The following is a 25,737-nucleotide window of genomic DNA, read 5'->3' on the forward strand; positions in this document are numbered from 1 at the left end:
GGATAAATTTCATGGGTTAAATTAAATTGTGTCAAATCTAAACGCGTATATAGGTTCATGTCAAAATTTAAAATGACATGAGACTTTTTATATTGATAGATCTAGTAAATAAAATCTTAACTGTGAAATGAACTCACTCTATTCAAATGAGGTGGAGAAGATCCTGTTTCTCGTGAAATTGTTAAAAGAGATAGTAATCAAGCGTTTTTGGTGATGGTAAATGAATATGTAAAAAAAAGTATAAAATATGTACAAATATATTAAATTAAATAAAAACATATATACAAACATTTGGAGTAGGATGGGACCAGCAAAACCCGTCCACACATGTCACCCCTCTCCAAGGAGGGGAAAACTCGTATAGAGCAGAGTGGGACAAGACAAGTAAGGCAATAAATTTTTACCATCCCTTTAAAAAATGATATTCTTATGTTTTCATGTATCTCTATTCATCCAAGAAAATTAACACCACAGACAAAATTGTCACCGGTAATTAACCAACTTCATGTTCATGTCGAAGCTTGAGGTTTATTTATTTATTTATTTTTTTAAACAGTCAAGTCGAGTCATTCAGGTTCCAGGCCAAAAACAAGTCATTTTAAACAGGTTGAAAACGGGTCAGGCTAATTGGGTTTCGGGTTAGGTTGGCCCAAATATTTCACATTTAAAAAAATAAGAACAAATAAATTTCAACTTTTTAGAGAGAATGAATCAATTCAAATAGTTAGACTATTTGTTACTAATTTACTATTATACATGTGAAGGGGAAAAAACAAACAAACCAAAAAACATAAAGATTTTCATATCCTTGCAATTCAAACAGTTTTGCCTTTTGAGCATGACTAAAATTCTTTACTTACTTCAAATTCAAAGTTCACTAATGATATCATACTCATTAAAAAACAAAAAATAAAAATAAAAATAAGAAAACTAAATGTCATAGACCATGTCAAGCGTGCGTACCCAGAACGGGCTTAAAGGGATAGCTCACTCTTGGGCTCACAATATATTTATAATGTGGGCTTTGGATTTCCTACTTTGGGTGATTCTAGCCAAGTGACTCAATGATATCTCTCAAACCTCTGTATTGTTTCCCTCTCACTCTTATGACTCTATTGCTCTCAGCTTTCAACTTTCTCCAGAGCCCTTTCAACCACCCTTTTCCCTTCCTTAACTTCTCATATTTATAGCCCACATTAGTGGAGGGATTATGATTGCCTTTAAAGTTAGTGCAATAGGACGTCCAATATCGTTAATCGTAAGTGGGTGTTTAGGTAGGAGTGAAGCATGGTGAGTGTGGCCTTGGAACTGGTCCCCACTCCAGTCGATATGCTCGACAGTGATATTCCCCAAGGCACTACCGGGCATACGGTGGGTGTTGTATCCGAACGCATTTCTTCTTGCTCAAGAGTGGTTTGCCGAGTAAGGACCAGGTGGTGAAATAAGGTGCGTGCTAATGTAGATTGCCTACTCAGGCTTTTGAGAAATACAAAGCTTGGACCTGTGGCTTTTGTGGGTAGAAAGAGGTTAAGTCCATGGGCTACACTATTGGATCAGAATCTAAGGCCCAAATGGGTCTGGGTACCATAATGTCGTACATCAAGTTATCAATCTTATTAAGTGCACAAACTCTTATTGCATTTAAAATAATAATAAAGTTAGATTATATAGAAAGATAAACTAAATAATAATAAAAAAACCTTTAAAAATAAACATAACAATTTAAGTAAAGAAAAACAAGTAAATATTTTATAATAATTATACCTCAACACTACAAATATTCATACTTGTGAATTGTAGCTCAAGTTGGCCAATTTCATTAATATCTTCATCTACAATACAATATTTTAATACAACTTAAGTGTACCATGAAAGCAAATCAAAGCTTATCAATAAAGAGTTAAAAATGTATAATTTCTATGACTTTATTAATAAATTAAAATACCTTCAAATCCATATAACCAACTTTTAGTGTACAATGTAGTTTCCATGTTCTCAGGCAAAAGATGTGATTGATACAGAGAAAGAATATTTTTCCCTGTTCTAAAACTTGATTTAGATGCAACAGTAATTATAGGAATGCTCATGAGATCCTGTGCTCAGTAGTTATAGAGTTAGGTTTTGTTTTGCTTTTTGGCCTTTTGAGTCACTATTAAATTTTTTAAATTTTGTTTTGTTTACTATTTTGTCACTTTGTGGCCGAGTTTGTGCTAGTTAGACAGACTTGGATGTGTTGTTAGTAATAGTCAGTAGTCTTTGCAGTTGAACTTACTTAGTAGTGTGATGGGCCTTTTGTGTTGTTGGGCTTTGATCTCTCTTGTTGTACCACAACCCGTGATTCTGAGGTAGGAGAGTTGGGACTGGCCTAAGTGAAACACACCTTAGGCCAGCTTATGCTCTAGTTAGGCCATCCCAGTATATACGCGCCTTAGCAGGAGTCTTAAGTGTACGACATGCTAACAACAAGAATAATTGTTACAGACATTACAACAAAAAATACAACGCGGTAGGATAACTATAACATTGTAAATAATACTAACACCTGAATAACAAAACTGAGGAATCTAATCAAAATTACGGTAGAATAATACAACCACGAACAGTAAGATTGCAGTAAACAATAAGATAACAAATTAATCATTCATCAATCAAAAAAGGAAAAACTCATATGCCAAAGAAATGGGCTTAGTTTTTCAGCAAACATAAGTCCAAAAAACAAGTCGATCTCTAATGTGGGTAACCTCAGAGAAGGTTTCTGTCATAGAGATTACACACTTTGGAAAAATGGCCTAGATGGCTTAAACTCTGATTCTTAACTGCTCAAAGGGTGGGTCTATCAAGAGGGAGAGAAATATGTGGCCTATTGATGCATACCTCTATTTCTATCACTCATGCTTTTCCCTGATTTCTGTGTTCTTTTTCTTTTCCTCCTTTTCTTCCTTGTTCTATCTCTATTTCTTGTCGTGATTGTTCCTCCCCCCCTTTTTCACTGTTCACAACTATTGTCTTTTATACTGTTTGCCATGGTAGGATTTACCATTTTTATCCCTCAATCGTTTTTGGCTCGTTGTGGGCGTCCTTCCAAGATTGCCCATTGGCCTGCTGACTACCTAGCCACTATCATTACATTGTATTGGCTGCATCACACCTCATTCCCAAACAAAAATGGTCTGCCATGGTAGGATTTACCATTTTTACCCCTCAACCGCTTTTGGCTCATTGTGGGCGTCCTTCCAAGATTGCCCACTGGCCTGTTGACTGCCCAGCCACTACCATTACATTGTATTGGCTGCACCACACCTCATTCCCAAATAAAAATGACTTGTCTTGTCTCTTACCTCTCTTTGTTTTCACTACTCTCATTTAGATAAGGGTTAATCTTCTCCCTCACCTACCTCTATGGCATGCATCCAGTGGTTCTAGCTCATATTTACTTCTTTTGAGTGAGATGTCATCCCAGCAGGACATTTTTCCCCAAAGAAGTTTGAGCGAGATCCCCAAAATAAACTTCCTCTTTCTCCCCACTGTGGACATAACAGAAAGTGTCAGAGTCACCACCTAGTTATATGGTCTAAGAACCATGAATATAGCATCCTTTCGAGGAATGACCATTGACTTTACTACCAGAGTATGAATTCAGAGTTTAGGTACGTTCTTGGGAAGGTGTTAGGCACCCAAAACCACCTAACTCTGAGGTTGGCCTTCCATCATTGTGTCTTATATCTTAACCTTATTAAAAGCATGTTCAATACTTGTATTCTAACTCATACACACTAATATACATCTAAGCATACAACATGACATCATTTATCCCAAACCTTAACCATTGATCTTACTACTAGAGTATGAATTCGAAGTTTAGGTACGTTCTTGGGAAGGTGTTAGGCACCCAAGACCACCCAACCCTAAGGTTGGTCTTCCATCGTTGTGTCTTATATCTTAACCTTATTAAAAGTATGTTCAATACTTGTATTCTAACTCATACACACACTAGCATACATCTAAGCATATAACATGACATCATTTATCCCAAACCCTAACCATACATCTAATCATGCTCATCAAGAAAACCTAACATACATCTATCATGGCAATCATCTCATCACAAACGCTAGCATACATCTATCATGGAATCTCATCAAACTAGCATAAAATGTATCATGGTAACTCATCAAACTAGCATACATCTATAATGACATCTCATTAACCTAGCATACATCTATCGAGGCATCTCATCAACCTAGCATACATCTATCATGGCATCTCTTATCGAAGCATAAACCCTAGCATTCATCTAATCATGCATATCATCACATCATAAACCCTAACATGTTATCATTATACATATCATCCACTAACATTCATCTAGTATCATATCATATATCTCATCCAAGGCAGCAACATGTAAACATCAAAGGATCACATTGGGAATGTGAAGATCATTAAGAACACGTTGCTCGACCAAACACATTCATGCTCATCATCAAACCATGTTATCAAACAATATGCATGTACATGTGAATGCATGACTTACCTTTGCTTACCTCATTGCATCACAGCACCTATGGCATCAATGAATGGACATGTGAATGAATGGCATGGCATTAAAACTAAGGAACAAAAAGATAAACCCTAATCTAGCATACAATGACAAACAAATAACAAAGAAAAAGAAAGGCGTAAATGCACTTTTGGTCCCTACATTTTGCACTTTTTTCATTTTGGTCCCTACATTTTATTTTTACCACTTTTAGTCCCTAAACCAATTAACGTGTAACATTTAAGTCCCTACTATCATCCAACTAACGAGAAAAGCTGAGGTGGCAGACGGAATACCCTATTAACTGATGTGGCGATTAAAATATTATTAAAAAAATATTATTTGGCATTTTTACATGCCACGTCAGCATTTTATTTTATTTTGATAAAAAAACCATGTCAGACAATTTAAACCAAAAAAGAAAAGAAAATAAAAAACAAAACTTAAATTATTATTATTAGTTTCATTATTTTTTCGTAAGAACTGAAGTTGTTCTTCATGTTTACAGGATAGACTTTGCCTTCTCACATTGTGGTTCAACCATGGATCTACTGCAGTGCAGAAGTTCAAATGGCTCTACAAATTTCGTTTTTATTTTCTGAATATTGTTATTTTGGTTTCTTGCAATTTCTTGCTATCCAAACAAAATTTCATTCTAATTCTTTTGTTGCAATTTCTAGATAATCAAACACTAATATTGTCTGACAATTTCAAATCAACACAGATCACATTGTTTCTAAATTCTAACCTTCTATTTGGCTTTCTATCACAGTGAATTTTATACCATCAATTAAGAAAGATCAAATAAATTCCATAAATTTTAGCCAAAATCTCCAAATTCAAACTAAAACATAAACCCAGATTTACTAAACCCATATTCAATGTTCACCACAACCCAATCGCCCAACACCACAGATCCACCACGAAGCCTGGACCATGGCCACAGATCAACCGCAAATCCTCTAATCCGGATTTCCTCGTCTCAAGCTTGACCCTAAGGATCTAGCCTCGCATCGTCGCCGCATTGTGTATGAACTCGTTCTAGATGCTGTAATCGGCTAGAGTACATTTCGATTGCTTTCCAGCGAAGATTAAATGATGTTGATTCGGATGACTCCCTCATCTTGGATCTTGGCCTTCACGTTGTCGATCGTATCGGAGCTTTCCACCTCCAAATGGATGGTATTTGCCGATTAGGACTTTTACAAAGATCAACTTTAACAGAAAAGGGATGGATCTTTGTAAGAGAAAAGGTGAGAGATTTTGATCAGAGAATGGTGGAAGAAGACGTAGTTGATTCAATGGAGATGAAAGGGAGTGGCTTGGTGGATCTGGGTTTAGAACAAAAGATTAACCACTAGACTCTAGAGAGATGAAAAAAACAAAAGAAAAGAAAAGATTCATTCGTGTTTTTCAGTTTTTGTGAGGTTGTGGGTTTCCAAAAGAAAAAGAAAAAATAAAGAAAAGGAAAAAAATTGGTAAAAATATATAGGAAGAACACGATGAACAAATAATGAAAGTAAAAAAAAAAAAAAATATATATATATATATATATATGTATATATATATATATATATATATAAGTTTTGTTTTTTAATTTATTTTATCTTTTGGTTTAAATTGTCTGACATGGATTTTTATAAAAAATTAAAATGCTAACGTGGCATATAAGAATGCTATAATATTTTTTAATAATATTTTAATTGCCACATCAGTGTCACGTAAGCTAATAGGGTGTTATGTCTGCTACCTTTGCTTTTCCCATTAGTTGGCTGACAGTAAGGACTTAAATGTCACGTGTTAATTGGTTTAGGGACTAAAAATGGTAAAAATAAAATGTAGGGACTAAAATGAAAAAAGTGCAAAATGTAGAGACTAAAAGTGCATTTATGCCAAAAAGAAACTCAAAAACATATAAGAAGGTTAAAACAGAGGCATATTAGGTAAAACAAACAAAGAAAAAGAAACAAGAAAATCAAAATTAGGGTTTCTAGGCACAAGTATGCGTGCACATACATAGGCTTGCGTACGCATGCTAGTTGTATGAGTACGCATACTTCGAGCCTGCATGTGCATACAAAAGTATGCGCATGCAAACACGCCTGAGCCCTAACCCATAAAACAGACAAGTAGAAAAATAGAGCAAGACTTGAAAGCTTAAATCTAACTGCCTAACATGCTTAAAAAAATAAAGAAAGCATAAAACTAACCTAAACAAACATATATAAATATAAACTAAGCAAAGAAACAAATTAAAATATAACAAGAAGGCAGAAAAGAAAGAGTTAAGCTCAATACCTCAAACACGAAGCTTTTCAAGCTTGATTTTAACCGTTCCCCTCAGTCACTCTATTCGCAAGTCAATAGAAACATGATTAGTAATCTTAAACTCAAAAGATCAAGGCCAGAAAAGGCCCCAGTCAAATAAAAATTGACTTGAAGGTGTTTGTGAAAAACTCCCTCTTTGATTCATTATTTCTAGTGAATCTTAGGTTTTCCCTTTGGATTTTCTGTGTGTTTTGAAAAGGTACCATGTAAGGCTTTATATAGTTGAAAAATAAGGGTTTGGAATGGCTCTCAGACGATGTGGGATTTATTCCAAATCTTAGTATTTAATGCAAAAAACTTGTCTTTTTTATATCTCAGAAACCCTAGCTGTGTACACAGAATTGTGCCTGTGTATGTGGCGTGTGGCTTGCATACACAGGCACAAACCTGCATATGCAAACCATGGGTTGTTTTTGGCGTTTATTTTTCAAAAATGGATTTTTGCTCTTCATTAAAAGTTATATTTTCCATTTTAATACATCTCAAGTCAATTTAACATTTGATTAGACCTTAAACCAACCTTGGGCTTTGGAATTTGGGCATCAATGGGGAACGGGGGCCTGAGTCGTAAGAGGTACAAAATGCAGTGTCTACACCCACCGCCAGACCACACCCTCTCATACCCTTGACCCATGACCCACCTCTCATGTATTAGCTGGGTACAAGTAGGTGATGCTGGGCCTTATGTACATGCTCCATTTTTGTCTGAATCTATTACTTTTCTGGCCTTCACGCCTTTGCTATTGCTTCCGTGTTTGTCTGATTCTGTTGTATGTTTTGGTAGGTATTTAACTCTTGCGGCGTGAAAGACATATGGGCTTTGGGCTCACGTTCTCTGCCTTCCATCTTTTCTTTAGATTGGGCATTGCTTGGGTGCAGGCCCTCTCCTCCCTGCTTAGCCTATCTTCTTTCCTATAATTGTGGGCTTTTTGGCTGGGGATCCTTCCACGTCATTGCGTTGCTTCTGCTATATCATTACCTCTCTTTTATTTTCTTGTTACCTATGGGCTTATGGGTTGATGTTTCTGTCGTGCTAGTCCACTTTTCACATCCTTACCTCTTTTGGGTTTTGTTGGCCAACATTCCTACTGTGTCAGCCCATTTTATTCTTCGAGTTTTCTTGGCTCATTTACTTCTTCTTTACCTCTTTTACTCCAATGGGCGTTTGTTAAATCCTTTGAGCTTCTCTCCCCAATTACTACATCTTTACGTCTTATTACTTTTCGGGCTTATTAGCCTTTAAGCCAACTCGATGAATTTACTAACTCATTTCTTAGGCTTCCTTGACCCATTAACTTCTTCTTTACCTCTTAGTGTCCCCATGGGTTTACTACTTCATTGCTTGGGTTTCTTCGGCCATTTATTTCCTCTTTACCTCTTATTATTCTTGTAGGCTTGCTGACCATTATTCTTGCCATTTTGCCTTGCTGGGCTTGCTTTACTATTTTTTTTTTTCTCTCATTTTTCTTTATATTGTTGGGCTTCTTTTACTACTAGGCCTTTTGTCAAAAAGTGGGTATCAACAAGTAGTTAGTAGTATTAGTTAATGAATGTTATAACTAGAAGTAGAGCTTAGTAGTTGGTAGTTAGTGCTGTTTACTTGGTAGTGTAATCTGTGTAGACACTAGACAGTAAATGCTTTAGGCCCTATTTGGTTCTCACATCACTCATATCTCTCTCTTCATATCTCAATTTTCATTACTCCCAACACATTCTCATATCTCATATTTTATTCTCTACTTTTTTCTTAACTCATACAATAATGTGTTTGGCTCAGATATTTGAGTTTCGTTTTCAACTTAAAACCCAAGTTTAACTCAAAAATTGTGGAGCCATCGTGCCTTTCTGTTTAGAATGATAACGGTACAACCCGCGAAATTTTCTCTTGGCACACCTCTTTCATTTTTCTCTGAAACTTCTTCTTCTTTCATTTCTCTCAACCCCATGCATCAGATGAAAGAAGCTAACCCGAACCCACGAACTCAGCTCATAAACATAGAGATTTTAGGCAACAAAAACAATCCTACCCCAAACAACAAACATAAACCCACAAATACTCAAATTAGAACCCACAGACACAAATCTCATAAACATACATTCATAAACCCACAAATAGCCAAATCAGAACCCACAAATACAAATCTCATAAACATGCATACACAAACCCGCAAATACCCAAATCAAATTTTCATTTTATAAATCCTCAAATCTAAATCAACCAAATCCCGAAACCCACAAACAACCAAATCAAATTTTCATTTTATAAATCCTCAAATCTAAATCAACCAAATCCCGAAACCCACAAACAACCAACAATAGGGAGAGAGATTTTCGGCCATAGGTAAAGAAAAAACAAGAAAAAGAAAAGGAAAGAAATAGAGATAGTGGAGAGAGGAACTTAAAGGCTTCAACCTTGAGGTTTTGATTTAGAGAGGATAAGGAGAGGGACGGGTTAGAAGAAGTTAGGCGAGGAAGAAAGAGCGCAGAAAGAAAGAAAAGAAGAAAGAGAGCAGTTGGCGTGAAGAGAAGAAGAAAAAAAGAAAAAAAAAGAAACAGCGAATCAGGCTTGAAGAGAAGAAGAAAGAAAGAAAAAAAGAAGAAAGAAAGAAAGAAAGAAATAAAAAGAACAAAAAAAGAAAAGAAAAAAGAAAGAGAGCTGGTGATTAGACAAGGCATTGAGCAGTGGGTCCATTTTGAGAATGAAATTACAATACTGCCACAAAACTCATATTTCACTTGTTTCTGAATTTGTTGACCCATATTCCAAAAAACTAAGTTAAGTGTTTGATAAATCATCCAAACAAGCTTTGTTCTTGTGGGTTCACCGATTTTGGGTTATGAGTTAACAAATCTGAAATATGTTAACTAAGTTTATCAAAATCCAAACAACGCCTTAGGCTTTAGCTTTCCTTTTGCATTTTTTTTCCCATTAATTTAATCCTTTATTTATTTTTTAATAAATAGGGGACACAACACACAAGTTGATTGTGCATTTCATGATAATGTTATGTACCTAGAGCTAGTATCAGTCTAGCACACCTTGCCATATGGTATTTAAATATTTTTTAGGAGAAAAAAGGGTTAAAAAACAGGCAGGCCACATGTCAGGTTAGGTTGGCCTGAAAAAAAAAAGGGGCAGACTGTGGGTTGGCCCATACTTAATTCGGGCCAAAAAAATCAAGTTTGGAACAAGCCAAAACGGACGGGTTCAGGTTGGGTTAGCGAATTTCAACCTGTTTTGCCATGTCTTACTCAAAATTGGTGAAAAATAAAATGTCACCCTCACATGGCCCATTTGATATACACACACATAGTCTAGAGAGAAAAGCATGGTAGATAGCTAGACAAGACCTCAAGGGTAAATAGTCCACTTTACGCTCATCTATCCCATCCTGGAAGTTCATGATACATCAAAAATTGGAAAAGAAAGCTTCAATTTTCTCTATGAACGCGCCTTCAGCAATGATTTTGAAACTTTCAGTTGTAAGTGTCCTGAACTACTTCAAAGAATGGGGAAAAATGCATAATTTCAAAAGCTTTTGTTTCTATACACATTTCTGTCCTGCAAAGTGGAGAAATAAATTATAAACATAGATAAAAGCAACACAAGCCTTCTAAACCTCAGGTAAGCTAGCACCGTTTTTTAGTAATCTAATTCCTGTATCTGATGGGGGCTTATGGAAGCAAATACTGCCGCAAATTTTTGGTTCTCTTTTTGTTCTTCAGTTTACGGAATGCACATGACTCAATCTGCCTAATTCTCTCTCTACTTACACCCATAGACTCCCCTATCTCTTGCAACGTCTTCATCCTTCCGTCATCCATTCCAAACCTCCATCTGATGACCTGCTTCTCTCTTGGATTAAGACTGTCTAGTACTTTTTCCAGGTCCTGCTTCATGAACTGCTTTAACAGCAGCTCTTCTGCTGTCTCTGCTTCGGGGTCTGATATTATTTCCTGCGGTGAAAGACATATGAACCCATTAGAAAACTAAAAATATGCGATGCAATTTCTTAGCAAAAAATATGCAAAAATATATAAGGCGACAAAATTTTGGACAAAAGGTGCTGGCCTAAGGGTGAAGGGGAGGAAGAATAGGACTGACCGAAGGTTTAAGATTCTGGTTGATGCCAATCTTCTGATCCAGAGATCTAGGAGCTTTTGGAATCAGTAATACAGATGTAAGCCTTTTCATTGTCAGCCCTGTTGCCTCTGCAACTTCTTTATCATCAGGATGTCTTCCATTTTCACTATACAATTGTTTTCTAGCCTCCTTCACTCTGTATGTTGCTTCCACCATGTGAAACTGTTTAAACAAAAATAACAATTGAAAGAATGCAAATATTATGCACACTCATCTAAAACTATCACTAATAGTTTGTAAAAGTAAGAATAATTGAAATATGAAAGGGAATCTCACAGGTAACCGAATTGTCCTGGACTGATCAGAAAGAGACTTCCGAACTGACTGTTTAATCCACCAGTGAGCATAGGTTGAGAACTTAAAACCCTTTGAAGCATCAAACTTTTCTGCACCTCTTACAAGACCTCGACATCCTTCCTGCAAGTCAATGAGCGAGATTTGACTGTTAAAATTTAAAAGCATCAAGGTTGGCAGATTATACAAAATATTCATATTTTTTCCTTTATGAGGATTTTTACATTAGATTATGCAATTAATTCCTTTGGCTGCATATAAAAGAAAGAAAAATACCTGAACAAGATCTTGGAGATTCATCCCAACTCCCTGATAATTTTTTGCAATTGATATAACAAGCCGTATGTTGCTTTTAATCATTCTGTCTTTGCATTGAATACCATAGTTTAAGCGCTGCCTCAGGGTTTTTGAATCAACTCCTGCAGCTGCGGCCCATTGTGCAAAGGTGGGCTGACCGCCACATCTCTCAGTAAGCTCCTCTTGGAGCTTTTCCAGTTTCAGCATGTCCTACATTATATAGGGGGTGGCAGAGACATCAGAAGAGAATCAGAAATCAAGGAAACGAAGTGGGAAAAATATCCAAAATTCAGGACAAACATCCAAACAATATTGCTTCGTTGGTTGCTTTTAAATGTATTGGAAATAAGATGAAATGGGAACTCAATTAGTATGCTTTCAAGTTTTACTTCTAGTTGTATAACATTGCCAACACTATATTTTTCAATAAAAATTTTAAGCCTGCACTCTTCAGATCACTTCATATGACCCTGTTTCTAGTAACAATCATTTGAATAGATACCAATCAAAATAAGGGTGGATCTTTTATAGATAAGGGTGAAACATATATCCTGAGCTGAAAAGTAATTCTCAAACTCCTTGGAATCACACCTGTATTCCTTCAGACAACTCTAGTTCTTCAGTTGCAGTAAGAAGCTTAGAACTGCTGGTTGTTGCTCTCAAGTAACGCAATGGATCATAATAGTCTACATCTTGTAAAGAAGCACGCTTTTTCCGGCTGGTAGAACCAGGCTTCACAGACACAACATTGGCAGCAGCCTTATCTGCCGCTCTGGCTCTTCTAGCCTTTCGTTCTGTTTGGCGTCTAGATCTTACAGCTTTACTCTTGGAAAGTTGCTCTTGCAGAGCTTCAAGTTCTTCACGGGTTGGCTCCACATCATCAGACTCTTCTGCAACATATTGCTCAGAATGGTCTTCCAAAACTCCAGCTTCAGCTTCCACCAGATCTACTGTACCAGCTCGATCAGTTTTCATGAGCTGAACCCATTTGAAATGTAAAGCATCAGCTTCAGGAGAAATCAGAGACACACTATCTGCTTTTGCAGAGTCACTATTTTTAACCATCAGGGCTGCATCCTTTGCAACCTTGAGAGCTGCTTTTGCAAGAGTAACAGCTTCAGCGGCAGCAGCAGCTATCACTGCCTCTTCACTTGTAAGAAGCGTTTCTGTTGCTAATGTTGCTTCAAATTTCACCTGAAGATAAAACAACAAAGCTACTTGATATATGTAGTGACTATTTTGAAAGTGTTGTTTAGAATTTCTATCAGAATCAGATTAGTTAATTTTTGAATTCAAGATTAACTAGAGAAGGATGCTAGTTAATGGGCAACTAAAAAATTATATCAAAATGGTAAGAGAATCTAGCCACATAGCAATGAATGAAATTCAAAACAAGTGTTTTGGGAACAGTATTTCTCCAAAACCAGGCTGAGAGATGGTGGGCTATTTGCTACAAATACCATTACAATATGACTGAAAAATGTCAACTTGGTTAAAGGCTAAGACCCAATGCACATCTTAAAACCAAAAACAAAATATGCACCAATGTTTGAACAACTGCATTTCAAAATCATCATCATATATAAGAAGTAACTCATGTAAGTTTATACCCAGATAAAGTAAAATTAAATATAAAAATATTCTTTCAATGTGCAATCCAGAAAATTTCCAACATAGTCCAAATTCCCAATCTTCAATAATAACTTATACCAAAATGAACAACTCTGACCTCTGCGGGTGGACGGGTTGCCCCCGTGTATGTCCATGGTCTGTTTTCAGTGACTGAGTCAGAATTAGTTTCTAAAGAAGGTAATCTCAGCTTCTCCATATTAAGTAATGTAGTAGTTCCTGTGGATGTTGAAGGTGCTGCAGTGGATAAAATACATTTTGCTCCCGAAAAAATAGGCTCTCTAGTTTTTGCTGCATGTTCCAACCAATTGATCATGACCAAAATAATGCCAATAAGATCTATGACTCAATATGCCAGCTAAAAACATCAGAAGCCAATAAAACCTTTGCTGTATTCTGTCCAGTAAGTCTGACCCTTTGTCAACAGCTTTAAGACATTTTATGCTATTAAATATGCTTGATGAATATAAAGAATTACATTTAAACGCAACTCAGCAAACTATTTTGAAGAATCTTGAAGGAAAATCATTTAACAGAAAGACTACATGATATAGAGGCTATATTCCAAATCAATATGTTGAGAACAGAAACATTGGGCACTCAAAAACAATTTTTTTTTAAAAAGGTACTTTACATATTTAAATATCTCTTATTCCCAGCTAAAACTGAAAGCATAATATAATTGAGGGTTGAACCCAGATCAAACTTTGTAAACAGTACATGGCCCATCAAGCTAGATATTGGGAAGCAAAGGAGCTAGATAACTAGGATAAGGAACGTTACAGAAAGTCCACTACTTGATATAGACACAATTTATTTAATAACTACTCCTGGTAATGCACTGTGCTTTTGAATCATTGATAAAGAGCAGTTGACTGTAGTTACAAACAAGATTGCTGGCATCTAGGTAGTTATCCAAAGTGAGAGAATAGATTGACAATATGAGAAATCATAAGGTAATCGCCTTAGCAACAGTAGACTAGCCACCAAATGCTATTTTGCTGGATGCTCACTTCTGTCAGTATAGTGATAGATCAATTATTTTCAACTGTAATAAATATATTTTATACAGATTAAAACTTTTTTTATAAAATATTATCTGGTATTGTTAACCATCTTAACTATTTGTTTATAACAAATTGTCATGCTTCAATATGGTTTAGCCCAATAGTAACATTGTACAACTTACTTAGTACAGCTTTGCACAACTTACTAAAATCTTCAGTTACAAAAGTAATAATACAAATAAGTTCACAGGCCATCCCAAAAAGTTGTATTAAGGGGAAAAAAAATTAAGGGACCATTTGGATTGAGGGAGAAAGAAGGGGGAGTAGAGTAGATTTGGCCTAATTTTGGGCCAAATCTACTCTACTCCCCCTCCCTCCCTCTCAATCCATACGGACCATTAAGGAAAAAGAAATGGACTTTTGGAAACATAGGGTAGAGCCCTAGAGCACAAGATCACCAACAACAACAACAAAAGGGAGGAAGAGAAGAAAATAACTGTTGTGAGTCTCTTTTTGTTTCCATCAAGAGATGCCAATTCATAAATTCAGATGCTGGATCTAATGAGGAAGATGTCTCTTTCTCTTTTCATTTTTAAAATTCCAATTAAAATTATGATTAAAATATTAGTGGATGACACTACAATGCAGGATATGAATTCTGTCAGAACTATGCTCCAGAAAATTGTTATCAAATGGAATTGAACTTGTGAAAACATTTGGTTCTACTTACAAAGCTTAAAACATATCACACTTATTTATGCATTTGCACAAACTTGCCGAATGAGTTCCTCAGTCCACCAAAGCAAAATATATCTGTCCTGAGGACCAAGTCAATCTAGCAATAACTTGCTTTGATTAAATTTTTTTTTCTCATTCATGAAAAATCAACCCACATTATCAAATGCCCATAGGATGAAAGGTAATATACTTAGAAGAAATGATGACTAAAATATCATTATATTAGATTTATTGTTGTTTGACTTGAACTGCTTAAGAACTATGCTTCTACTCAAATGGATTCAAACTAGTAAACAAGTGAGTTTCTAATGCATTTTGTTTCACATATAAAACTGGGTATCTGTTAACAATTCAGGCATTCCCACAAGATTACCCAATGAAAGCCTAATGGGAACAAAGTCAAAATGGGTATCTCATGAGGTGAAACAAATCCCATTTGTGAAGTTCCCAGAAACCCAATAACAGACTTCCATAAGCAAAGTGAGAAACAACATCAGTTTTGAGCTACTTAACAAATAAACAGATATAAATACAATCCACACTAATGCTAATACATTTAAATAAGCAGAATTGGCAAGAGTGAAAAACACATTATTATAATGGGTGAGAGAGAAAAACTCACTGGATTGAGAGTGAGAGTGAGTGGTAGTAATAGTGTAAGAGTGTAGAGTTCTGAACTGGATAGAGAAGGGGTCTGTATAACACTTGAACTGTGGCAGCAAACAAGACATCCTAGTATTTGTTGTTGTTGTTGATTATGATGTTGGTTTTTTCTGTTATTCAAAATTTGAAAGAAAAATCTGTTCCCACATAGATGGATGAGAGAGAGAAAGACAGAGCATTTTTAGTGGCAAAGGAGAGGAGAGGAGAGGAGAAGAGGAACAGGAGAGAAGAGAAGAGTTGTGTTGGAAATTTGATGTTTTGACGATAAAAGAACGGATAAGGAGGTGGGGGATGTCTCATGTCTGCCTGAGGGCTAGGAGTGAGTGAGTGAGGAAGAGAGAGAAAGTCTAATGTCTAGCTTAGCCAGGCCAGCCCACGTTTTTACGAGCCAGCCCATTTTACCATTTCCTTTCAATTTTGGACCTTTTGAGCAACACTAATGACTTGTGAGTTGTGGCTACTGCTTGTGAGTTGTAAATAAAAATTATAAAATAAAATAAAAAAAAAAGAAAAAAGCCAAATGCAATTATTCTTAAAAAAAAAAATTGTTTTGTATCGTGGACTTTTTTCTTTTTTCTTTTTTGAGAAAAAGTTTTGCATCATAGACTTGTCACTAGTTTGGGATTCAATTTGGTAATTGAAAACACATCGAAAATAATATTGTGTGATTGTGGATTTTTAAAATGGGCTTGACATTGGGGTTCATGAAAAAGAATCATCCATATTTAAAATGAATTTATTTCATAATTTATATTAAATCTTACAAATTCAAAGGTGTAGCCAACATTTTATTTAAAAATTTAAATGTTGTGAAATTCTGTATAATGTTAGATCTTATTATGATATTTTTACTTTTGATCACAAATGAAAAGTAACAATTTGCAACTTCACATCTCCACCACCCAAGTTTTAGACTAGCGACTACATAAGGGTAAGCAGACCTTATTGATGACTCTAATAAGATTTTGGATGTGTGGACATGGGACCCACCTTCACAATATTTTTTTAATTATGACTCGTTTGATAAGTAGGAATGGAATTGTGTTGTTTGATCGTATTTATTCTTTAAAATGAAAAGTAACTATTGTTCTAATATCATTTCTATTTCCACGTGTCACAAGATATAGGTTCATTGGACAGACATATCGCATCATTAATAAGCACAAAAGACTTAAGATTGTGCACTAAATATGTTGTAAGCTCAAAGAAGGCCCAAAAAAGAACCTTAAGCCTACATGAGATGATCCTCTATTCAAGAAAGATTCATAAAATTTTCTCAAAATATTGGACCCAAAAAAAAAAAAAAAAAACCTTAAACTTACACAAGATGATCCTTTATCCAACAAAGATTCATATTTTTTTCTCAAAATATTGAGCCCAAAATTCTCCATGACATAGATCGGACTTAACAACCGAAATGCCATCACGATACCATTTGGGCATAAAAAGCCCTAATCTTTTTCTACATTAATTGGGCTTAAACAAAAGTCTATAATGTCACAAGACTTTGTCCAAAAAGCTCGAAATTTCCTTATCTTATGGACTAGGCTTAAAGTTCATTATGTCCTTTGATTAAGATCTAAAAATTTCTCATATAAAATGGGGACCTGAAAATTAAGTGATCATGAGATAGGCTATTTTAGGCATTGAACTTGAGGAGTATTATAATTGGTAGTTCCAAAATGAGATGGATGGAAAGGGTATGGAACAAAAAGAGAGTAAGGAAGAGGGGGAAAAAAGAAGAAGAAGGAAAATGGAACAAGATGCTCAAATTTCTCTATCTTATAGATCAAGCTTAAAGCTCATTTTGTCCTTTGATTAAGACCCAAAAGTTTTTCTCACATAAATTGAGGACTTGAAAAATTAAGCGATCCACCCATGAGATAGGCTATTTTAGGCATTGAACTTGAGGGGTAATAGAACTCGATGGTTCCTAAAGGAGATGGATGGAAAGGGTGTTGAGGGTTCTTTTTATGTTTCTTGTACCTTAGACATGTGTCTTGATGTAATTGGACAACGCTTAGTCTAGGCATTTTCTAAGAAGAAAGTTGGGCCTGGCACTCCGTGGAATGAGTTCCAAAGTACCATTCTACCGTTGCTAGTTTGTGTGCAAATATTGAGTCCAAAGTCCAAGGGAAGATGCTACAAAGAGGACTTATCCTCTATTTCTACCACAGAATGAACTTTTCTCTAGTTTCTGCCACAGACTGACTTTTCAGTTGTGCAATAAAACATTCTACTGCGTAGTAAGGTTTTATGTTGCGCAATAAAGCTTTTCCTGTGCACTAAAGCTTTCTGCAACACACTAAAGCATTCTACTACGCAGTAAAACCTTTTGCCATGCAGTAAAACTTTCTGCAACATGAATGACTACTTTTCTTTTTTATTGCAGAAGTACTTTTCTACTTCTTGCACATAAAAAAATTTAAAACCAAAAGAAAATACTCATCAAGTAAACGTTAGTTTACATGGCTTAGCATATTCTCAAATATATACACACATATATTCGTAAATGCACTCATACGTATACACACATACATATAGAAATATATTTTACAGAACATGAGATACAAGGTATATGTATATATACTTATGACATGATAATGATTAGTTCGTGTCAAAAGTAAAACACGTAATAACAAAAAAAAAAAAAAAAGCTTCAGCAGAAAAGGTTTAGCTAGTATAATAGCTAACAAGGTAAATATAATAACAAGGTGCTATAGCAGAATAACTAGTACAGCAAATAAAGATACTACAGCAGGACAATTGATGCAGCAAATGTGATAAAAAAAAGATGCTACAGTAGAACGACTAAATACATCAAATATATGTTCTAACGAGTGAAATCAAATATATTTGCAATCGAAATAAAGTATTGAATCTTCTCATAGAATAAGTAAACCAAGAAGGAACCCAAACCCCAACTTGAACAATCTTGACATAGGCTTTCTCCATTAAAGTTGTGCATTTTGGAGAATAGCTTAAATGATTACTAGTTATTACTTTTAGGGGACTTCAAAGAGTGAGTTTGTTAGGAGAGAGGAAAAAGATGGTCTATTGATGCATGCTCCTATTTCTGCCATATTTTCTCTCTTTTTACCACTTTCTTTCTTTCTTTTTGTTATTTTTACTCTTAGTTTCTGACTACTATCTTGTCATGGATTGTTTTCTCCCTTAGGTCTTTTCCTTTTTGGATCCCCCTCTCCTTGGGTGCCTCTCCTCTAAATGCCTCCTAGGTGTTTATTGCTTTCTTTTACCATGGGTTCCTCCTTTTCATTTATTGCTACCTCCCATTTTTATAGTGAGCTAATTCAATAGGATTTTCCCTTTTACCCTTAGGGTTTTACCAATTGTTTTTGGTTTGTTGTGAGCATTCCTTTAGGACTACCCACCAACCTACTGGTTGCCAGCCACTACCACTACTTAGTATGTTCTCACTCCACCGCTACTCATTTCATGACAAAATTCTATTTTGTTTATTCTTGTTGTATATCTCCACCTCTGGGTTCAAATAGATAAGGATTGAACTACCTTATTACTACCTCTATGGCATGCATCAAATGGTCCTAGCCATCTACTACATCTTTTGGATAAGATACAATCCCAGCAGGGTATATTTCCAAAAGAAGTCACAGACTCACAACTAGAAACTAAATATAGACCCCATTTCCTCCCACACTAAACCACGCCCTTTGAATCCCCTTGACCGTGACCCACCTCCCTTGTATTGGCTAGGTACAAGTTGATGGTGCTCCGACCCTTGTGTGCTTGCCTCACTATTTTCTTCTACTTTTGTCTTATTTCATTCCCACACTGTTTCCACCATAGCAAAATAGCATTGTTACATTCTGTTGCATGTCCTTGTCTTATTCTTCATGCGTTTTATGTTGTGTTTGTCATTTTCTTTGGTTTGGATTTTCTTTCCTTAACGCAATTCCTGCTATTGACACTTCCTGCTGTTCCTTCTTTCTTTTCATTGTTTTTTTCATATTAGTTTTCACACATATTATTTTATACAAAAGGATTTGGGCCTTTGTGGGCCAAATAATGTTGACTGGATCAAAAGGGTTTTTGGTCCAATTTGCCTTGATCTGCCTAAACCATTTTGCTGAAGAACTGTATTCTGATGGTAGATCTGTATTTTGCTACAAATCACTTTCTCTTGCATTTCTTTCTTCGGACCTTTCTTGCTCTTTGGTCTTCTTGGTAGGCCTTGCTTTTCATTGGGCTTTCCTTCATATGGGCTTTTGAGTCTTGCTTCTTATTGGGCTTTCTTCCTCATAGGCTTTTAGGTATGGATTTGCAAAAATGGGCATCAACAAAGGTTATGGAACAAAAAGAGAGTAAGGAAGAGAATAAAAAGGAGGAAAATGGAACAAAAAGGGAGTGAGGAAGAGGAACGGTTGCTAGGTCCTTTGCAAGTAATTAAATCCTATAGTTTCAATCTAAGAATAATTTACAAATTGCACCTTTAAAAGTTTGGGGTAATTTGATTTTGACCAATATCATTAAATACCACTTGTACAAGGCTCTTTATGTTTATGTCCAGTCTTGGCTTGGCATGCTAAGAGCATTGATGACTATGTAGCTTTTTTTTTTTTTTTTTTTTTTTTTTTTTTTTTGAGAAACAGGCCCACGCCTATATAGGAATTTTATTAAGAAATATGGTAATCTGCAGTATACAAAAGCAACAATATCAGATGGGACATCCTCCATCCAAACTAGTAAAGGAAAAGATAAACGAGCTCTCTGGGCTAAGGCATATCCATGACATTGCCTTGCCTTACAATATGAGAGAAATAAAAATCCAAAAATTAATTAACAACAATCAAAGTATCTCTAATTAAATGCCAAAATATGAAGAGGACATATCCCCTCCATTAAGAGCCTTTATGATAGTTTCTAAATCACCCTTGAATTGGCATTTTTGTCGGCCAATCTCTTGTGCAAAAACCACTGCTTTTCTCGCTGCCATCATCTCCAAACAGTCCAGGGAATGAGGTTTTTTTTTTTTTTTTTTTTATTTGGCTAGTGTAGCAATTACCTGACTCGCGGAGTCCCTCACCACCACTCCAATTCCAGCTTCGTCACTTTCATTAGAACCACGCTCCATCAAAGTTTGCTTTGAACTCTGTTGCTGTCGGTGGGAGCCATTTCCACCTAAGTGGTTGTTTACCACTATTTGAGCTTCCCTAACCTCACGAACTGCCTTCACTTGTGCAAATATTTTTTGCAGCTTCACCGATACCACTCAACGGTATTGTTTTCTCCCTCAGCCTAATTCTATTACGATGCGTCCAAATGTGCCACGCTGTTATCCCAAATAGCTTGCCTGAACCTGGTTTCTTCAAGCACAGCTCCATTAGGTCTAAAAACGTCTCTATATCTGTCAGATCTTCACTCACCAATTTAAATCCACACACACACCCTCCTCACCCTCACAGCTCCACAACGCATGCTTTGTATCTTCAGGTTGCCTCCCACACAGCTTGCAATGAGAGTCATCCATAACTTTCCTCTTCATGAGATTTACCTTAGTAGGTAAACAGTCATTATAGGCCTTCCATAAAAAGTGAAGTATCTTCCCAGTACCTTCAACTTCCAAATCTTAGACCACAGTGCAGCCATTCCTTCTCTACTTGAACCCGATGCAACATCCCTTCTTCCTTCTTCACAGAGTAGCTTATATCCGGACTTAACTGAATAAACTCCACTAGGCACCATACACAAGGGAATCGCCTTAATTTGTTGAGCTTCATAAGGAAGAAATAGAGACTCCACCAATTGTTCATTCCAGCAGCCCTATTCGATGATATCAACTTAGCCACCTTATATTTTCCTTTAAACCCGATTGGACATGAGTTACTTTACCACCTAAACTACCGGTAACCAATTATCCACAAAAATTTATTGATTTGCCATCCTTACCCTCCATTTTGCTCCCATCACCATCACCTTTCTTGCCCTCAAGATACTCTTCCATGCATAAGAACTAGATTTTGTTTGGAATAAAAAATGGTGCCATTAGGGAAATATCTAGCCTTAAATACAGATAAAATAGTGAGCTTGTATCATGACTAAGCTGCCACACCTACTTGGACAACATTGCATCGTTGAATTTTGCCAAATCCTTGAACCCTAAACCTCCTTCAATCTTTGGTTTACAAAGAGTATCCCAATTCTTCCAATGTATCTTCCTTCATTCCCCCTGTTGTCCCCACCAGACTTTCCTGATTAACATTTCAATATCCTTACACAACCCAATTGGGAGTTTGAAGCATCCCATTGCAAAAGTGGGAATAGCTTGGACCACCATCTTTAAGAGCACTTCCTTCCCCGCTTATGATAATAATTTCTCCTTCCACCCCTTGCAATTTCCCCCATACCCTATCTTTTATATAATTCAAACTTGCTCTTCTATTTTTACCAACCCCTGTAGGTAGTCCGAATTACTTCTCATAATGCTTTATCTCAGGCACACCAAGTAGTACTTTAATGGAATTTTTGGTCTCCTCTCTCACTGCTTTCCCAAAGAACAAAGTTGTCTTCCCCGCATTTATTTGTTGACCTGATGCCTTTTCATACACTTCCAAAATAGTTTGAATGGATTTCACCTCCTCCACCTTTGCATGACAAAACAGGAGGCNGCTGATAATTTTCTCCCAAAAAAAAAAAAAAAAGTGAGAGGAGCCAACATTGCTCCTCCCAGAGTATTGAACAATATTTCACTGGCTAGGCTTACAAATCACACATGAACGAAAAATCTTTCTCCATCACTTAAAATGCAAGCTTTTTCATAAGCTTGTTTCTATAATGACGTCCTCCTTACATTTTATTACTCATAAAATGTTAAAATTTTATTTTCTATTTCCTATGCATAAGAGGCATTATATTTTGTAGATTTTTTTTTTAGATAGTTTTAATCTATGACGTCCGCTCCTGAGTAAGATCAATATCTTTTAAAAATTATTAAAACACTCTACCATGACAAGTCCTTTGAATCTCCACCTTCAATTTATGGCAAAATGCTAAAATTATATCACATCATCAATCCACTAACATAATCATAAAATAATACTTACAAAACTCAAACTTGATGACTTTAATTCCTTTTAATTGTAAAAAGAATGTGAGGATTTAAAGAGCTCTACAAGATAAATTACTATAAAAATTCTAAAAGATTTTGATCCAAATGAGAGAGGAAATGTTAATAATCTCATTCTAGTTTCTACTAGTAATTTTACCAAAAAGGCATGAACGTCCTCATCAAGAGAGCAATGTAATCCACACCACAATTTCTATCACTTACCTTTTTACAACTATTCAACATTAAATTAATCATTATTTTATATTACTATATGAGGGATAATTTCTTATATTCTCCAACATATAGACATACAATTTTTTTAGAAGACAAGGATATACAACTAACTAATACATCATAACATAGATAAACTTTTGAAAAAACAAATGTGAAAAAAATAATTATACTATAGAATATGCATCATAAGCTATATATGAAACAAAGTTGGCTCGTTATAAACTTATGAAATATTATGATAAAAAAAAATCACTAATAAAATGAAAAAGGATTTTAATTTCAGAGCTCTCATGATATATTTAAAAAAATTCAACTCATCTTAATTGAATTTTAAATTTTGATAAACTTGTTAATACTTAATACAAGATAACCTAAGGTTTCGTTTGGGAGTTCATAAGAGAATGGAATAGAAATGAATAGAATGTATTAAAGCAAGGGAGAGGAATGGAAAAGAAAGAAATGAAATGGAATTAACCTTAATTAGATATTTGGTAGTAACATAAAGGGTATGAAATGGAATCATTTTATGACAATATTACTATTAGATCCCTACTTTAAAATAAATGGTTGAATATATAGAGGTATTTTGGAAGTTTTAGTAAAAAATTCATTAAATCTAATTTCACTCTCTCCTATTTCTCCTAATTTTTGGGGAAATGAAAATTTGAGGTTTTAAGAGAATAGAAAGGAATGAGTCTTCTCTCCTACCTATTTCATTTCCTCCCACTTAAATTCCCAAATAAGGGAATGGATTTTTCATTTTCTCCATTAAAACTCCCAAACAAAGGAATGGAACAATATTCTAAAATTATTATCTTCATTCATTTCCATTCCATTCTATTCTCTTCTCCCAAACTAGGGCTAAGAGTTGCCCTTTTTGATAAATTGTGACGATGTTAAAAAATTTATAAATTTGACATAAATTTTCCCTTGTTCACTTTATAGTTTAAAGTGTATGAAAGGTTATATATATATATATATATACAAAGTTGTGTTTAAATTACACTTGGTATAACTTTAAATAATGTTATATTACTTAGTATATTTTTTATTAGATATAATATTTGACAAAATCACTTTTAATTATATTTTCTTCTTATACCTTCTATACTTGCAAAACTTCAAGATGATCAAAGTTCAATGACTATGCTCTATCAAATATTTAAATTTCAAAATTTTATATTCTAAAACTATGCATAAATGATGAGTTTTTGGATCGAATAGTAAAGAGAATTTAATTTTAACTAAATTTGACATTCATGTAAAAAACATAAAAATATTTATTCCAAAGATGGAATTTTCAAAACTTTCATTAAACAAATTAAAGTGATTACATGGTATAATATTGCTTATAGTTAACCTTTTATTTATTTATTTTATTTTTAAAATCTGCTTAAGATAACTTTATAAAGAGTGACGTAGGTTCACATTTTGTCCTACCAAAAGAGAGAAAGGTCCATTTTTTTACCCAGATAGAAAGCTCCTTTCCTTTATATTAATGTTTTGTTTAGCATCATCCTTCCCCTTTTTCTAAAAAAGATGTTCTTTTATATGATATTTTCAACCCAGGCCCTTTCTGTTAGGTTCTAAGGTCTTAGGAGTTTTTGTATTTAGAACTCTAATTTGTAATGTTGGCAAACCATGATCAAAACAATGTATTTAATCTTGTTTAGAATTGCTCAAAGTTGGTTTAATATTGTAAAGTTGGAATCGAGTGGCTGCAGAAGTACTTGGGACTTTCGGCCTGGCTCGATCGATCGAAGAATAGACTCGATCGATCGAAAATCGCACAGGTTGAATTTTCTGCAGATTTTCCAACTCAGCCCTACTTCATTAAACGTTTAGGGTTTTGTGTTTTTACCCTAGGTATATAAACTAAACCCTAGCCACGTTTTTAAGGGTTGTCCATATTGCTTTGTTGCTCATACATTGCTGTTTTGTGTGAATCTCGTGTGAGATCTTTGAGGAGACTTCCTTTACACAAAACTTAGGGTTTTCAAGGTAGAGATGATTTCAACATCTTGAAGATCATTATAGTTGCAACCATTGGAACTTAAAAAGAAAAGCAAGCGGGGAGCTTGTAGCTGATTGAAGAATTCAAGAAAGAAGTAGTCCGTGGATTCGGAGCCTGCGCGTGGTCGTGTCAGGAAGTTTTACTGGTGGGTAGCATTAGGAAGTCGAGCGGGAAGCTTGTAGTCCTTCTGTAAGAACTTCAATTCTTTCATAGTGAATTCTGTTATGCCTTGAGGATCGGTGGGTCAAATCCTCCCCAGGTTTTTACCGAGTGGTTTCCTGGGTGATCATATCTTGTGTTATTTATGATTCCGCTGCTTTATATCTTGATATGATTATTTGATTGCTTTAACCTAGAATTGCATAATTTGACTAAGTAACAACTTGGCTAATTAATCTAGGCTATGCAATCTATGTGTTTAAGGGGTCTAAATTTCCAACACATAGCCTCCGAGCTTAGATCAAGGGTTAGTAGATCAAATACTTATCCATGTAATTTTCGATTTTTAGATTGTAACTAGGAAATAAAACCATGTACTTTATCTTGGATTGTATCTAGGACCAAAGCTATGTAATTTCCTATGATCAATATAAATTCAATTTCAAATAAATAAAATGATGAATTTTTCAATTTTGATTTTCTTATTTATTCCAATAATTAAATAAGTGGCAACTCCATTGTAAAACCCTTAATCTAAAGGGGAAAATATAATCAGTCGAATCTCCATTTTGAGAGGCAATAACATGACTCCACCCATTCACG

At 35.2% G+C, this 25,737-nt stretch overlaps 1 protein-coding gene across 1 annotated transcript; it reads right to left on the minus strand.

The window, feature by feature from the left end:
* Positions 1 to 10,331: 10,331 nt before the first annotated feature.
* LOC111997560 (RNA polymerase sigma factor sigB) lies at positions 10,332 to 16,011 on the minus strand. The gene is made up of 7 exons (XM_024029660.2): positions 15,600 to 16,011; positions 13,333 to 13,523; positions 12,195 to 12,797; positions 11,583 to 11,813; positions 11,289 to 11,429; positions 10,974 to 11,174; positions 10,332 to 10,825 (listed from the first exon to the last, which is right to left on the minus strand). The coding sequence occupies exons 1-7, from the start codon at positions 15,706 to 15,708 to the stop codon at positions 10,544 to 10,546; spliced, it is 1,758 nt and encodes a 585-aa protein (XP_023885428.2). The 5' UTR covers positions 15,709 to 16,011; the 3' UTR covers positions 10,332 to 10,543.
* Positions 16,012 to 25,737: the final 9,726 nt, after the last annotated feature.

Source organism: Quercus suber, unplaced genomic scaffold (genome assembly GCF_002906115.3).
Source record: "Quercus suber isolate HL8 unplaced genomic scaffold, Cork oak 2.0 scaffold_378, whole genome shotgun sequence".
In the NCBI taxonomy this organism is placed as follows: domain Eukaryota; kingdom Viridiplantae; phylum Streptophyta; class Magnoliopsida; order Fagales; family Fagaceae; genus Quercus; species Quercus suber.